General features: G+C 41.4%; 1 protein-coding gene across 3 annotated transcripts in view; it reads right to left on the bottom strand.

Moving 5' to 3' along the window:
- Positions 1-5,432: 5,432 nt before the first annotated feature.
- Positions 5,433-16,912, bottom strand: part of cemip2 (cell migration inducing hyaluronidase 2) — a 38,216-nt gene continuing 26,736 nt past the window's right edge. For 2 of the 3 annotated variants that reach the window (XM_028577877.1, XM_028577878.1), the window contains 12 exons: positions 15,142-15,273; positions 14,904-14,939; positions 14,438-14,593; positions 12,634-12,811; positions 10,476-10,691; positions 8,717-8,928; positions 8,353-8,535; positions 7,545-7,764; positions 7,357-7,458; positions 7,085-7,230; positions 6,511-6,617; positions 5,433-6,389 (listed from right to left, as the gene is read on the bottom strand). In XM_028577877.1, the coding sequence (XP_028433678.1) occupies positions 6,190-6,389; positions 6,511-6,617; positions 7,085-7,230; positions 7,357-7,458; positions 7,545-7,764; positions 8,353-8,535; positions 8,717-8,928; positions 10,476-10,691; positions 12,634-12,811; positions 14,438-14,593; positions 14,904-14,939; positions 15,142-15,273 (1,888 nt within the window). In that variant the 3' untranslated portion in view covers positions 5,433-6,189. Of the gene's footprint in view, positions 6,390-6,505; positions 6,618-7,084; positions 7,231-7,356; positions 7,459-7,544; positions 7,765-8,352; positions 8,536-8,716; positions 8,929-10,475; positions 10,692-12,633; positions 12,812-14,437; positions 14,594-14,903; positions 14,940-15,141; positions 15,274-16,912 lie in introns of those variants that run through there. The other variant, XM_028577879.1, reaches the window with a different exon arrangement.

Below are 16,912 nucleotides of genomic sequence, written 5' to 3'. Positions count from 1 at the left end.
GCTAAACAAGACATTTTTAGGTGACCAAAATGTTACAATTAACTTGGATGAAGTGAAAACCCACAGTGAGAGGGTCAAAGTTTAAGACGAAAACACCGACAACACCTCAAATAAAGTTCACAGCTGTTTTAATGTACACAGTGCCATGGTTAGCATTGCTAAGCCTCAGTCCTGATTGACGCGTTATTATGGATCCTACGCAACTGCTAGGCAAGTCCCGCCCTACGAAGCAGCCCGGCATTTACCTTGAGTAGTTAAGGTTAGGATAGCCTAAGTTAGTTTATAACCTGAATAAATTGGGTTCCGTTATCTAGCGTAAGCATGGACGCCTGGCCAATGGTAAGGTGTGAATGCCATTGAAGGGCGCGTCTTGCCTAGAAGTTGCGTGGGTTCCATAATAACGCCTGATTGACAGGTTGGCATGTATCAACGCCTCCGAAAGCATCCCCTGCTTTATCGTCTATTTTAAAATAAATGGGACCATGATTTACAAAATGAACATCATGCTGTATAAATCAAGTGAGAAGAAGGCTCATTTTCTCATAGACTTCAATAGAAACGGACTTATTTTGGCAACCAGTGGAGTCGCCCCCTGCTGAAAATTAGATAGAATACAGGTTTAAGGCACTTCCGTATTGACTTTACTTTTCAAGACTGGAAGCTTCGTCCATTATTTTTACAGTCTATGAGCTGAGTCTTAGAGTCATGAGACAGGGTCCTCTTCCTCGTGTGGTCACAGGTGGTCCGCCACACCTGTCCTGCGTGACGACACTGACCCCAACCTGTGTCTTTGTGTGCCACTTTGCTGCTGTTACTGTGACATTAAGCAGACAGCAGATTTACATTTACTCCTCAGGGCAGCAAGGACACCAGGAGAGGGGTTGTTATGGAAACGGACCCCTGCACGGCTGTCAGAATTGTTTAATTATTCAGGACCACCATCACCAAGCATCAGCGGGAAATCAACTGGAACTCCTGAACTGATCGAGTGGTGATATTAAAAAATTATACAATGCTGCAAGTTAGGGAATCCAGATACATTTATCTTGGATATACTTAACCGTTGGGCTTCATAGCTCCTGGGTGGACCCGGCTAATAAGTACAGGATTTGCTGCTTTGCACACACAATTCATTTCTATGCAAATGTACACATGCTCACACCAGACAGGATGCTACTCCTAATTTCCGTGGTCTTGTCAGGTTTTCTTTGCTACAGGTGTATGTTGCTTTGAATGCAAATTTAGTTAAGACCAGAACCTGGCTTGTTGACATTTGTTTGAATTATTTTTTTCAAGCTCTAGAAATGTATAATTTCAAAGAAAACAGCATGGTTTTAAAATGCAGTTACTACAAACCAAAGAAGTCAAAGTATGCAGGCCAAACCTAGTTAAAGCTAACTGGTGAGACAGCTACGGCTAGCCTTGGCTAAAGCTACATTTACTTACTACTCCCCCCTCCCCCCTCCAAGGTGTTTCTTGCAATTGAAATATATCAATGAAAATGGACTAACATGTTGGTAATTTAACTTGTTATCCCCAATAAATAAATAGCCAGCCATACTGAATAAAAAAAAGCCAAAATAACATTAGTCCTGCTAAAACTAGCCTAGCTTAGCAGAGTAGCATTAGTTGCCACATATTCTCAACCTTTAACTATAGTTAAGCTACTTTTACATCACATATGCCTATTTAAATGTAATAACAATAGTTATGTCATAATTAACTGTAAATTAAGTTACTGTAATGGTTTTTAGGTAATTACTTTAAAAAGTTCACGAGAAGCTAAAGTTTGATGCTGTGTTTTCCCATCATATTGAAGGCAGTTTTTAGGACTTATATGGTCTATGTTATCTTGTTAGTCCATGTGATTTTTAGCTGTAAAATAATAAATCAGTCTAAAAGACATCAAATAAAGGCATTGCACCTAATCCATGTGTTAGCAAGTTTACACAGTAAACCCTTATTATTCTTAACTGCAGCCTTTATAGGGCAGATTTGTCTTTTTTTTCTCATTTAACCTTTAGCAGAAGGGTTAGAAATGGCAGAAAAAAATCCAAGAAATACACAAAATCCAGCATGTACTCAACAGTGTAGAGTGCGCGTTGCTAACAATATAGCCTACGGTATATCACTAAAGGTTAAAAATATGATACTGTAGAAACTTGTGTGGGCAAGTCTCTACAGTATCATATTTTTAACCTTGACATTTCTCTTGTTGTATTTACACAGTTCAACAGCCTATTACATAATTAAAACTCAGCTGTAAAGAACACTCAGCCCATCCATGCGACATTAACAGGTAAACACCAAAGGATTTATTTTTCAAAAAGACACAAATATCACCACACATGGAGCTTTTGAAATATGCTGTCGCAATGGCAGATCTGATGGAAATATTCAGTAACAATCTCACCGATTGTTCCTGCATCAGTGAGAAACAATGACATCGATGGCAGCGTGTTTTTTCTCCTCACGGCAGATGCCTGGGTGTCAAGAAAGAGCGGCTGTCCTTATGTGCATCATTTTGCCTGCAAACTGTGTCACACCAATCGGTCCTCCCTCAGTTTTAGAATGGTGTGAAGTGTGTGGGAGGACTCAGTCTTCATGGTCAGGGACCATTTTATGGACAAGTAAATTCACTATCTGAGCCATATGCTGGGCTGCGGTCTGTTAGGACTGCACCATATTTCTTTAGACAGTGACAGCTTTCATGTCTTTTTTCTTGTCAAGGATCTTCACACACTAGCAGACACAGAACCGATCCATCTCACTAGGATATCTACAGCAGTAGTTGCCACGCGTTTGTCTGGTTTGATGAGGCCGGTCCCTGAATCTATTAACTTTTATCCACCCATTTACCTTGCATATTAACTGACTGCTGACAACTTGCCTCTTGTGGATGATGAATTCATACTTTTTCATCCATAACATTTTTTTTTGGACATTTCTAGGCCTTTTTTTGACAAGACAGCTGAAGACATGAAAGAGGATAGAGAGGGGGAATGACATGCCCACTCTACCAACTGAGCTAACCGTCCCCCCATATCCATAATTTAGTAAAAGCAACTGCTGCACTCCATTGTGCCATGCATTTTTACTGTACTGTCTCATAGTTCTACATGTTTGATAGAAGTTTACGGTTATCTCCGGAAGCCCGAGTAAACCCCCTCTGTGTTGGCAGCTGGTGTGGTAAAATAAACAGTAATGGTTATGTTCAGGTTACAGTTTGATGGTTATTTTGTTAAGTGTACTAATAGCTACCCTCGCAAAAAAAAAAAACAGAAGACAGTTTTAATATTATTCCATAAGTTACATACTACACTTATTTATTAAGTCTTACAGTTTTTACTTTGATACAATTTACTGTAATGACTACATTTCTTCATCTCAGATATGAAAATATGGATTTGTGCTCAACTGAATTTTAAAAGAATTCCTTAAGAATGCTAGGCTGCCTCCAAGTGGTAAAGTTGTGTAACTGATGCAAAAAAAAAATCAAATCACTTCGAATATAAGGACTCATTTCTCAGACCTAAACTCAGGAGAGGCCATTCTCTTCTCACTACGTCTAGAAGTGAAAAAAAAGATAATATATGTTTTTATTACAAAGCATAAATGTTTATTTAATTGGCAATTTTATAACAAATGCTGAGTTTCCACATTAAAAGAATCGGCATTAAATCTTTTCAGATGACTTATCAATTGACAAAAAAAAACACAGTAAATACACACACTATTGACAACTTGTTTGACATATCCATTACATATACAATTTGAGTTATAACATTAAACACCATATTTACAAAGCTCACTACTGTCAGTTGCAGTAGCATCAGTTGAACAAAAGGAGCGGTTATCTCCTCGCTGCTGCTCTTTGCCGCTGAGAGACTTGACTTGTGTCTGGAGGTAGGAGGTCCACGGCTCACTGGAAAACACAAGCTGACACAGAGACACATTGGTCAGCAATGGTGGCTTGGGTTTTGAAGTGGATGAGCAGGGCGTCATCTGAAAACGTAGCTCACATACTTGTTTAGCGCCACAGTCTTTGCAGGCTTGTGTACTGAGGGCCGGCATAGGCACCACCGCTGAGGGTGTCTTGGAGTACTTGGGGTAGGCCTTGGCCGTACAGTTACAGGTCTGTTTGGAGGACGTGGTGGCCATGACTTTCACTCTTTCGCAGCCTTTCGCTGAACAGTAGCTTTGGCCGTCACGCCCGTGCCGGGCCCGAAGGTAGAGCCACAACAAGCTGGGTGTGATCGGAGGAGAAGTGGAGAAATAGTCAGTTTAATAAACTGCAGGATATCAGGAAGCCTCAGAGAGACAAAAAAAAAAAAAGGATGAAAGAAGTGAGAAGTTTCAGACTACTCCGCTATCAGTGTGAGAAGGTTAATGCAATTCAGGATTAAAAACCAAGGCAATCTCTTAAAGCTTAACCCACTTCTTTTTTTGGCAATTTTATAACAAATGCTGAGTTTCCACATTAAAAGAATCGGCATTAAATCTTTTCAGATGACTTATCAATTGACAAAAAAAAACACAGTAAATACACACACTATTGACAACTTGTTTGACATATCCATTACATATACAATTTGAGTTATAACATTAAACACCATATTTACAAAGCTCACTACTGTCAGTTGCAGTAGCATCAGTTGAACAAAAGGCAAAGGGGTGAAACGTTTTACCTCTCGTTCTTTTTAACAGGAAAGTGGTTAAAAGGCAACAAGGTAATACAAATAAACAAGGACACACACACACACACACACACACACACACACACACACACACACACACACACACACACACACACACACACACACACACACACACACACACACACACACACACACACACACACACACACACACACACACACACACACACACACACAGTGGGGGAGCCCTGCTCACATCCAAACACCACTTCAAACTCTGAACACAAAGCCTTTTACCTTACAGCTGGTCTATGATCTGTATGCATTTTGCGGCTCACTACTGTTCAGCCACGGTACCAACTCTAAAAAGAAGGCACCCTGTGTTCTATCAAAACACGGTTTGGGCAATAATGCACGTGAAAATATCACAAATGAGGCAAATGAAAAGGTAAAACAGTCAATTCTGTTTGAGGAAACGACAAAAAAAGAAAAGTGATGCATAGGTATATTTGTGCTGAACATGTGGCCAGCACGTGACATGCCATCACTGTGAAGAGATAAATACGAATATCAGATAAAAAGATCCAGTAAGTCCATGTAGGAATCCGTAAAAAAAAAAAAAAAAAGGTGCTTAAAGTTGTACAGCTGCACGATGATCAGAGGAGGTTTTCCAGTTAAAGATTCAGTTGTTACAGACATCAACTAAAAAGCTAAACGATGTGTGAAGATTGGTAGAAAGAGTTATGGCCTACAAAGTAATACTTTATCTATTTAATTTTTTTTTTTATGTACAAAGGCAAGATTAACGTCACTGCAAACTACCCTTTGTTTCTTTAACCATTTAAATATGAATATGGCTTGTTAGACTTGGTTTTAAAATATAGGTGTTTTGCATCTTAATGGCACACTGGCTCTGTTTACTACATGTTCATTTTTGGCTCAATAGTGCGGTTTCATTCTCAGATGCAATGGCATTTATTTTCATTATTTCCCTTTGACCTGAGCTCATCTAATCCATCTTGTTTCATTCTCTGTTCTAATCGAACATAGTCTCATTTCAGGGACAAGGCAATTTATTCTCATAATTTCATAATGTCCTCCTGGCTTGTGTGCATCTAATGCATTGAGACTCAATTCACTGGATTTTAATGAACTACATAATAAATAATAAGATGGGTAAGTAGATGTTAAAAGTTGCTTTGGGTTGGTTTGTCTTCTGTTCCAAGATAAACAAAAAGATAAACTGAGTTATTGTAAAGCTCCATTCGATCACTTTGGCTGATAAGGCAAGTTGGGTCTTTAAAAAGGAAAGTGCATTGACTCAATGGCCCCAAGGCATTCTTCCACTTACACACGCGCACAAAAAAAAAAAAACCTTACAAAACCTTGTCTCTACTTGAAATCGGTAAACATCTTTGCCATTGTTAATAAATTAAAGGTTCAGCAGTTCACATTCATCAGCTGGTTGCGTGTGTTTATGTATCTGTGTGCAAGAGTGTTCTGGGTAGTTAAGTTGTTAACGTTCACATTGGTCATTGTAGTCCCGTGGCTGTTTTGAGTAGCTCCAGGTCTTTGTGCGTGTGGGCTGCAGGTGGCGTACAGCCGTACGCCTCCAAACCCAGAGGCAAGTACCGCTCCTGCAGCCCCAGGAACTCATCCCCGTGTCCGGCTTGTAGCGAGACCCACGGAGGGGGTGAAGAACCACCCTGGAACCCCCAAAGTGCCAGACTCTCTGCGGTGAGAGGCAGCAATAACACGTGTATGAGAAAGAGAGACTTTGACTCAAAATACAGCAACTAGATGGACAAAGAAAAAAAGGGGGTGGGGGGGGGAGTGTTAAGCACATCACTAACCTTTACTGTGCAGATCAGCAGGTTTGGCCAAACCAAAAGAGACCAGATACGATGCTACACCCACCAAGCCTTCTGGTTGACCTCTTGTCGCCATGAGCACTATAGAACTGTTGGAGAAACAAAACAGGTCTGTAAATTAAGCAAGAATGTGCACAACTCTCCTAAACTGGGCTGCTGTATATTTATACTAAATAGGACATATTTGTCTTAGATTTTGATACCTTGATGAGATTTTGATGTCCTTGTCAGAATCAGTTTTATTGGCTTATAGACTAACATACACAAGGAATTTGACTTTTGTAGATGTTAACTCTCTATACATTCAACAAATAGACATATAGCAGTAAACATTCAGCAGACAAATAGTAATATAGACACATACTGTACAATAGAGACAACAATATACATATAGGCACATATCAATACAACATACAAAAATACAAATAACACATAATATCAAGACAAGTACACATGGAGTGGGATGTAAAGTGCAAAAAGTAATAGTGCAAAGTAGTGTGCAAGAAAAGCAAACTTTGTGCTGTGAGCAGTGTTATCGTATTTTCCCTGGCTTCACCTCTTTGGGATTCCAGTTTTTAGGTACTGCTCCATCTTGGCATCCATCTTGGTAAATGAGGTTTTCTTTGTGACCTTCCCGGAGCAGGCGTCCACCGTCACCAGGAAATACCCAGGGTGAGAGAAAAACATGGTCACCTCATTCACCTGGCAGGTGACAGGGAGAAAAAAAAAAAAAAAAAAAAGTTAAACAAACCTTGATTCACACATTCAAGACATAGTTAAGGTAATGCGTTTGGATTTGTTTTTGTACTTGAGGCCTGGCATGCTCACAGTGATAAAGGAGCGGTTATCTCCTCGCTGCTGCTCTTTGCCGCTGAGAGACTTGACTTGTGTCTGGAGGTAGGAGGTCCACGGCTCACTGGAAAACACAAGCTGACACAGAGACACATTGGTCAGCAATGGTGGCTTGGGTTTTGAAGTGGATGAACGGACGTCATCTGAAAACGTAGCTCACATACTTGTTTAGCGCCACAGTCTTTGCAGGCTTGTGTACTGAGGGCCGGCATAGGCACCACCGCTGAGGGTGTCTTGGAGTACTTGGGGTAGGCCTTGGCCGTACAGTTACAGGTCTGTTTGGAGGACGTGGTGGCCATGACTTTCACTCTTTCGCAGCCTTTCGCTGAACAGTAGCTTTGGCCGTCACGCCCGTGCCGGGCCCGAAGGTAGAGCCACAACAAGCTGGGTGTGATCGGAGGAGAAGTGGAGAAATAGTCAGTTTAATAAACTGCAGGATATCAGGAAGCCTCAGAGAGACAAAAAAAAAAAAAAAGGGATGAAAGAAGTGAGAAGTTTCAGACTACTCCGCTATCAGTGTGAGAAGGTTAATGCAATTCAGGATTAAAAACCAAGGCAATCTCTTAAAGCTTAACCCACTTCTTTTTTTAAACATACTGCTAGAGAGTAGGGGTGGGACTCACTAGAGGCCTCACAATACGATATTATCGCGATACGATATTGTGATTTTACACATTTTGCAATATTCTGCAATTTATTACTCCCCAAGGACAACTTCCTCAACATCTGTTTTATCTAAAAATATAAATTTCTGGGGCGCCCTGGTAGCTCACCTGGTAGAGCGTGCGCCCCATGTACCAAGGCTCAATCCTTACCGCAGCGGCCCGGGGTTCGGTTCCGACCTGCGGCCCTTTGCTGCATGTCTTACCCCTCTCTCTCCCCCATTTCCTGTCTACAGCTGTCCTATCAAATAAAGGCCAAAACGCCTAGAACATAATCTAAAAGAGAGGATTGGGTTTGGTTTGTTCTCACCCAACAGGTCGGTCAAAGAAGTACTTCCGCTCCATCGGCCTCTTCTCCAGCTCTGCGATGGATGGCACAGTGCCGTAGTCTGTGAGGTCATCAAAGGTGTTGCTTTGCCTATCGTTGAGGTCGGCCATAATCTGAAATGTGGTGTCTGATGGGTAACAGAGTCCCACCAGCACCCAGTCATCTCTGAGTGGAAGAAAGAGAGAGACGTTGCATCACGCACAATTTCTTTTTAAATCTAGGCTGAAGACACATTTTTACTCTCTGGCCTTTTTAAACACACCTTAAGCTGTGTTTAAATGGACTCTAGAAATACACTTTACTTAATGACATACACACAAACCCACTGCTGCTTCTTGGTACTCACTTGTCAAAGTTGATGAGAGAGAGGACAACCTCTCGGGGTGCCGGTCCACTCCAGTGCAGCGTGTAGCTCTTGCTCATCATCAGGATGGGCTGGTACTGCTGAGACTGCGCCACCTGGCTGTTAATCCCCCTCAGTACCAGAGGAGCATTAGGGTATTCATCTCTGCTGATGGATAAACTGAGGCTGGGGGCTCCCTGGGTCTGGATGTACACCTGAAGGAGAAGAGGGGGTGGTGGAGTGCAGGGCTCAGGAGGAGTTTTACCTTCGAAGGATTGTGCTGAATTCCCCGACATGCTCCATGAGACAGCATTCAAACATCCCTCTGATTTAAAAGTGGTATGGCCATTTGGTCAGTAGGGGAAGCTGTTGCCTGTGCAGGTACTTTATCGCTACGTGGCAATTAAGAGACAGTATGCTTCGTCAGATGCAACAAGCAGTGAAAGAGTGTGTACATTCTGGGTCAGATGTACGTACATTTGCGAATGTAGCGTTATCAGCGCCACGTCCAACCCGCAGAAAGCGCACGCTGCGATACTTCAGCTTACGTCGTATTTACCATCGGGTAATCAGCGTCTTTCTCCGCCCACTATACCGTAAATTGCGCTGTAGCAAAGCGTTAAGTACTGGTGCTATACTGCGATATTCCCACTGCTGATGCTATCACTGTTTGAAATGATCCTGGTGCCAATATCTGTAATTTAGCGAGGAGTTTAACAACTGCTGGAATGTGAATGCTGAATCGGAGATTCGATGTCATCTTTGATTTCTTCCAGTAACTGTTACACTGCGTGGCTGCTTAATCTGTAACGCTTAATGATTTCGCTCTCACTCAACTGGAAAAGTGTGATCCTTGTGGCAAAAATCCTTTCAGCTCGTCTCCTTGGCCTATGTTTTCGTCTTGCTCAGATTACTGCTGCCATTTCACCAGGAGGCATATGCAAGGTAACCGCTTGCGGCTGGTTTACACCTGCTTTTAAGAGGTGGGGAATTTTCACCGCAAAATAGAGGCACTCTGTCACGGGCTGTCACATAATTAGGCGTACTTTTTGTTCCCCTCCAATCTCTTTATGGGAAACTCCCACTTTCCCCTTGACCCTCCCATGAATGCATATGCATGACACGGAAATGCGCAATTTGCCATTTTCAGTTCCCGCAACAGGCAGTCTGCGCTTTTACCTCCTGAAGTGGGCGCAAAAGGGTTAGTACATCTGGCCCACTGTGTGTGTCCGTGAAGAGTGAAAGCTATATTTTCAATGTTCTTCCCTTCTATGAGAATTTAACATGTTTATTTCCTATTTTAACGATTTCTGGTGTATTTACATGTTCACCAACCGTTACCCTGTAGTAATAGTCACACAAATACAGTATTTATAACTTGTTAAAAAAGCTTTGCACATAATTCTTTGCTTATTCACTTGGTTCTTGCCAAAACGACACACACACACACACACACACACACACACACACACACACACACACACACACACACACACACACACACACACACACACACACACACACACACACACACACACACACACACACACACACACACACACACACACACACACACACACACACACACACACACACACACACACACACACACACACACACACACACACACACACACACACACACACACACACACACACACACCCCTATTAAGAGGATGTGGTGGAGTGCAGGAGTCAGGAGGAGTTTTACATCGGAAGGACAGAGCGACAAGAATTAGATGTTGTCCGCCGACATGCCGTACCTGAGAGTAGCGGCCGCTGCAGATCACTCCATTCCACTGGGACACGTTCACACAGCCAGGATGTTGGATCAGGTAATTGTCCGCTCTGCCGACGTAGGTGTCTGTGTAGCCGGTTACAGACCCGTCCACATCGTGGAAGAGGGAGGTTTTGTCGCCATCCAGGTCGTTCTCTTCGAACCACTGCCCGGGGCGGCCAAAGAACGCCCGCAGATCCACCTGAGGATGTTATTAGCAAGAGTGTCGGGAATGCCACCATATACAGTACATTTTAGCACTATGGATCAATTCAGGGTGTTACTGCTTTGCCTAAGAGCCACCTCTGGTAAATGTTTGTTAGGAGTGCTCTTTTTCGATGCAGCTGCCATTTACTGGAACTGAAAATGTTTACGCTTTAAGCTATAGTGCGTAGTTTCGGTAAGTAATGACAACAACACTGTTGGCGCGTCTACATGATACAAGCCTTCCGTGATCGCACAAAAGCGATCAAAAAGTTACACACTAAAACTTTAAGACAATAATGAGCATTGATGAAACCGCAAAAGGACATCTGTTTTGAAGAATTGTTCATTCTGAAAACACAAAATAGAGACTTATATTGTACTATGTTGCAAATATTGTTTGAATGCTGTATCCAATAAAATATATGAAGGAAAAAAAAAAAAAAAAGAGCATTGATGAGCGGGAGAGGCTTCTTGAAATCACATATAATTAAAAGCAGTACAATGTACTATACCATCACAAGAGGGCACCAGTGATTTACAATGATTTCTCCACAGGCCTGTCTCAGAAGGGGCTCCCCTTTTCTTCTCCCTTTTTCTGTCTAACCGATGCTTCAAATGAGGGGATAGTTATAGGGATGAAACACAAATAAGAGCAAACTGCCAAAGGGGGAACCAGTCCCAGTGTACCAAGAGGAGGAACACAAAGTGAGGTGTTAAAGGTAAAAAACTAAGATGAATAAAAAAAGCTGTCCGTCCAAGGAGTGTTCACAACCAGACCAGGAAAAAAAAAACGCATCACAAAGTTAGAGGCATAGATGGAGCGGAAGGAAGAGAGAATGAAAAAAGAGCTGGCCAAAAATGCAATGCTTGAACAGAAGCCATCAAGAGTCATGCTACTGCATTCACATGGATTCATGCAGACATGATAACATTATATATATATATATATATATATATATATATATATATATATATATATATATATATATATATATATATATATATATATATATATATATATATATATATATATATATATATATATATATATATATATATATATATAACACCTTTTGGACGGCACTGGAAAACAAACAAAGAGTCCGACGGAATGGCAGGACTGGGAAACAAAACACGCATGACGACATCCGGCGATGTCGTATTGTTAACAAAAAATAAAAATGAAAAACCGGAATAAAATGTATGAAATACAATTATTGTGTCTATTTTTTTCACGTAATCATTCTAGTAAATCATGCAGCTTCTTGTAATGTCTTGGTAGGATTTCAAGCTCTGGGCATATACAATTCTGGGTGTTGTTGCAAGAAAATTATTAGCTCCTCGCTATATAACATCCGATTGTCAATTCCGTCGCAGAGGACATCAAAAGTTAAAATATTTTAAATTGGAACGGCAATGCCGCCTACCGTTACCATTGCCGGTATTCTCTGCCGGCCTCATTTGATTTTGACCATCCTGCTCTTGTCCACTACAATGATATCTGGTTTGCCGTCTGGCGGAATCCATGTGAATGCAGCAGTATTTACCCTAAAATGTAACATAACCCCAAGTCATATGGCTAAACAAGACACGCAGGGAGGGAAATTTGAGTCATTTGGCTGTTATGAGCTACAGTGTTTCCCCTATATTAATTCTGCAGCAGAGCACCACTGACCCACGCCTTCCCCCAGGGCCCACAACCCGCCCCCGAAGCAGTCAACCTATGGAAAACACTGAGCTATTATAAGCATATTAAAAGCAGATCACAATTAAAAACATGAAACAATATACCATAATACTGTAAATAGAATGTAACTAAGCGTAGGGTTGAACTGCTTCCTATGGACATCTCTGTGTTGTCCCTCAGTCTCAGCGGGTCATGTATTCCTCAGTAACTGGAGAACGTGCCTAGTTGTCAAAAATAGATGTTAACTCACAGTGGATTGGAAGTTGAGCTGCGACAGGTTGTTTCGTGGGGTGAGCTGCCAGGTGTTCTTCAGGTTGAATCCCACGGCGCTGGTATAACGCTCCGGTGTGGGGACAAAGCCACGAAACGTACTCCGTGTAAGCCGCACCGGCCCATCATAGATCTGGAAACCTCGGATTGGGAACGTCCTACAGAGAGGGAGCGGAGAATAATCCACGATAAGACAAGTGGATACATACAATAAAGCAGATAATAAATAAAATGGGAGAAAATACAGATAAGAGTAAAGAGACCAGCATTCAAATGAATGACCACAGGGTTTAGTCATGGATTGGCTAAAACCCAAAACTTAAAAAAGAAAGAAAAAAAAAGGAGTTTCAGAGGGACATGGTATTAAAAACATAAAACACATTTCAGCCAGACTATGAGCTCACTAGGGTGCAAGACATCAACTGCCTAAGACATGACATGCTCCATAATTCTTGGTCATATGGGCCTATATAGGTCATTTCATAATTTCAATGGTTCCGCCAAAAATTACTTAACATTAGTAATGTGATAAATGATTTTAACATCAATCATAAAAGAAAAACTACAAATACAATCTTAGTAAAGAGAATTATAGTTGAAAATACTTTTTCTTTCCCAGTGCAAATAGTGTGTCACACAACTAACGGTAATTGTATATAGATATGGAAAAAGCGAAGCTTGTTAAGTTAAAAAGACAACCTTGGATAATAATTATAGAGAAGAATTAACCAATATTTTCCAGCATCACTCAGTCTGTTTTGAGTTTTTACTTTCCCTTAGACAAGGATCTAAGTCGTTATTGCTATTAAGCAAACCGTATTGAACTTTAATTAAAGGATCTCAAATTAGCCAAACATTTTAGTGGAACTGTCCATTCTCTTTTGGCAAGAAAAAAAATGTGTGTCAGCAGCTCCGCCAGTAACCACGATGATGACAACAAACAAACTGATTGTGCCAGATGTCACAGTGCGGTCAGGAAGCCTGTAAAATGGCTGTAAAGTTGTACACAGTGGTGACAGTGGTCACAAACTGACATAAACCCTAGCATTTAAAACTAAAAAGGCAGCTATTTATCAGTCTCTAGTTGATGGTACGCTCCTTTCGTTTAACAATCTCTGTAATGAGAGAGAGAGAAAGACAGAGAGAACTGTAAGGCGTCCCTGAAGGGACATAAAGCTCAAAACTCTGGTCTCATTAGGGATTGTCCACTTAGTCAGACATTGCATTACAGCATGGAGAGGCTCTATAAACGTCCTCATAATGGAAGTCCTATCTAAGGCACTGTCAGGGAGGCACAGGTAGTGCAACACAAAACATTTGTCTGGTACAAACAATAGAAACAAAAGAAAGTAAACCGTGACATCCAGCTGAAATTAATAGGAGCCAAAAAAAAAGCCTGCAACTATCTCCTTGCTCTTAAGAAATCAAATGCTACATGAGTAATTCCTTTCTACGAAACCACGCAAGTGTTGCCACCACAGTTTTTCATAAACTGCTTAAAATATCACTAGAGGGAAGTCAGTCAAAACAGAACTTCCTTTCACAAGTCCACCGACTGCTTAAAGCAGCTGCAGCAGCCTCAGCTGTCCATCTGTCCAACTACCTGATTGCCTCGCTGGCTCACTCTTCCTTGTTTGTTTATTCCAGTATATTTTTCTTCGCCAACTCCTCCCAACACCATCCCCTGCAATTCCTGAGAGAACTCAGTTTGATTTTCCTCACATGTATCTTTCCTTCCCTATCCTTTCAACAGCTTATTCCTCCCTCGGTTTTCTCCTCCTCACCTGTTTCTAGGCAGAGTCCTCATCTTTGCATCAGTCCCTCCTACACCCCAGTATTTATTCTGTCCTCCGTTGGTCCCTCGGTTTCGGCTTTCACCCACAAACAGAGACTGTGTCACCTCCTGGCTGGAGCCTTCATCTTTCGGGTAGCTGCCATCGCTGGAGAGCAAGGAGGAGATACGGGCGAATATAGATTTATATCACATGTGCAAACATTTGACAACTTAACAAAGACATATTAGTACAGGACAATTGCTTGCTTTTTTATTTAGGTTTGAAAGAGGTTTTGAAAAAAACATTAATCAGGAAAGAGATGCTTGTGACACAAGACATTTAAAGTGTCAGTATCTAGCAATGGATCACACGTGTTTTTGGCAAGTTCATCTGGCAGGGAGATATGAAAAGCAAATATGGAATAAATATGAATAAAATCATGACACTGCTTGGACCCGAGTTTAGAAGTACGCACCTGGCAAAGGACAATCCCACTCCATTGTCTGCAAATCTGTTCAGATTAAGGAAATATGTTAGTGCATTGTCTGTTATTGAAATACCATGAGCCTGTCCACCGAAAAAGCACAGAGATTTACAGTTTAGGTTTTTGTGATGACACAATTGTTTTTCCATTTTTCATCAGTCAACACCCCAGTGCTCAATTCTCTTGAAGACATTACATGTATCACATCGCAGCCTATGAGTCGTCTCACCCAGAGTCCTGGATGATGATGTCACCTCCCCGTATCCACGCTCCCAAGTCGTTGTTCTTGAAGGAGATCAGATTGCCAATGACTGCCGCCACCCGTGGACGGCTAGGGTCAGCATTCTGGTGTGGTCGGAATCTGATAAACACACACACACAAAACATGTTTCTATTAAAGTGTTCATATTATGCTCATCTTCAAGTTCATAATTGTACCCTGTGTGTTGAGCTCTCTGTTTTAACTACACATTGAGGCATCTCACTTCTGTTCCATCCTTGTTGGGAGTCGCACATGCGCAGTAGCCACACTAGCAGCTAGGTGAGCATTATAACGTGTGTTACAAAGTGACGCACGTTGGTCTCTGAAGTAAAGGCTGGACTACAATAGAGCGGTTTGGAGCAGTTTGTGAACAGTGTTTTCTGTTGGAGATGGTAAGTCCCTTTAGGGTGGACTTTGGACTTTTTCACTTTGTTAAACCTATAACACAAAAAAGATATATAACACCATAAAGGTAAGGGGAAAAGCCAAAAAGCATAATATGAGCACTTTAACAACCTTGTGACTTTGCAATAATTACATTGATTACCTCTGTAGTTTTCACCCTTAGCACAATGTCAAACCTCATATTTTCCCCTACTTTTTCTGCACATGTGGTCCTCATGAAGGCGAATGCACAACACACACACAAGATAGATGTAAGCAATTTAACTACTGGAGGGTTGTGAGTGACCTGATAATCGTAACGTCATCCTACTATAAATCTGTGCAAACATAATTTATTTTACTTTAACTGGACTAAAAGTCTAAAGACCCACTGTTGAACTCTTGAGACTGAAAACTTCAATGCATTTTGCCTCCCACAATGCACACCACGGGTGGTATTGCAGAGGAGGACATGGTGTCATTAAAGGTCACATGCTTTTTTGTGTTTTCTGTCATAACTACAATGTTATAATGTTGGAATGTCATGTTAAAGGTGGCCAAAACAAATATAATTGAGGTAAACATATTTTAGACGAATCCCTGTGAGCTAAAACTTTCAGATTTTCAACTATTCTGAACACTCCGGTTTCAACAGTTTTTTCTACTCTCGGCTAAGTCTTTTGCAACTCTAAGCCGGCCTTCTATGATGGGTCGTCTGCTCCAAGTAGACAGGGCTGGAGAGTTGTTGTATTTTTTTTTTAGCCACTGCGGTTTTAACATTGTCCCATGTAACTACATGCTAACGGCAGTAAACAGTGTCACCTTGGCTGCCAGTATTGTTAAATTCCTCTATTTATTTATTTTTGACTGTAGAAATTGCTGCTATATTCTATTAGTGTCAACTGCCAACTAAAAAGCTACATGGCTAATGGCAGTAAACCATATCATCTTGGCTGCCAATGTTGTTAAATTCTCTCAATTCCGGGTCGCATTACTGCTAAAACATGTCCGATTGGGTAGTGTTTGGTTCAGAAGCCTTTATCTGTGATTTATGATGGTAGAAAGTGCTGCTTCGTTCCACTACAATCTAACGTTAGAATACTTCTAACTATTAAGTAGCTAGCAACATGCTAACACGACATAGCTGTAATCTCGGCCAATGCTGGTAATTTCTCCATAAATTCCGGTCACCTTACTGCTGGGAAACGTCCGGTTGTGTAATATTTGGTTAAGAAGCCTTTATTGGGGATTTTTCACAGTACAAAGTCCTGCTACATACTCGGTTGCAGTAGCTCCAGCTTCAACTAGTGAACACGGCGTGGAGGCTCTGGAGATTCCAGAAAGCGTGCAGGCC

The sequence above is a fragment of the Perca flavescens genome, chromosome 5 (assembly GCF_004354835.1).
Source record: "Perca flavescens isolate YP-PL-M2 chromosome 5, PFLA_1.0, whole genome shotgun sequence".
NCBI classification, from domain to species: Eukaryota; Metazoa; Chordata; class Actinopteri; order Perciformes; family Percidae; genus Perca; species Perca flavescens.
The sequence above is the reverse complement of the archived record's forward strand: the minus strand, read 5'-3'. Positions and strand labels throughout refer to the sequence as shown.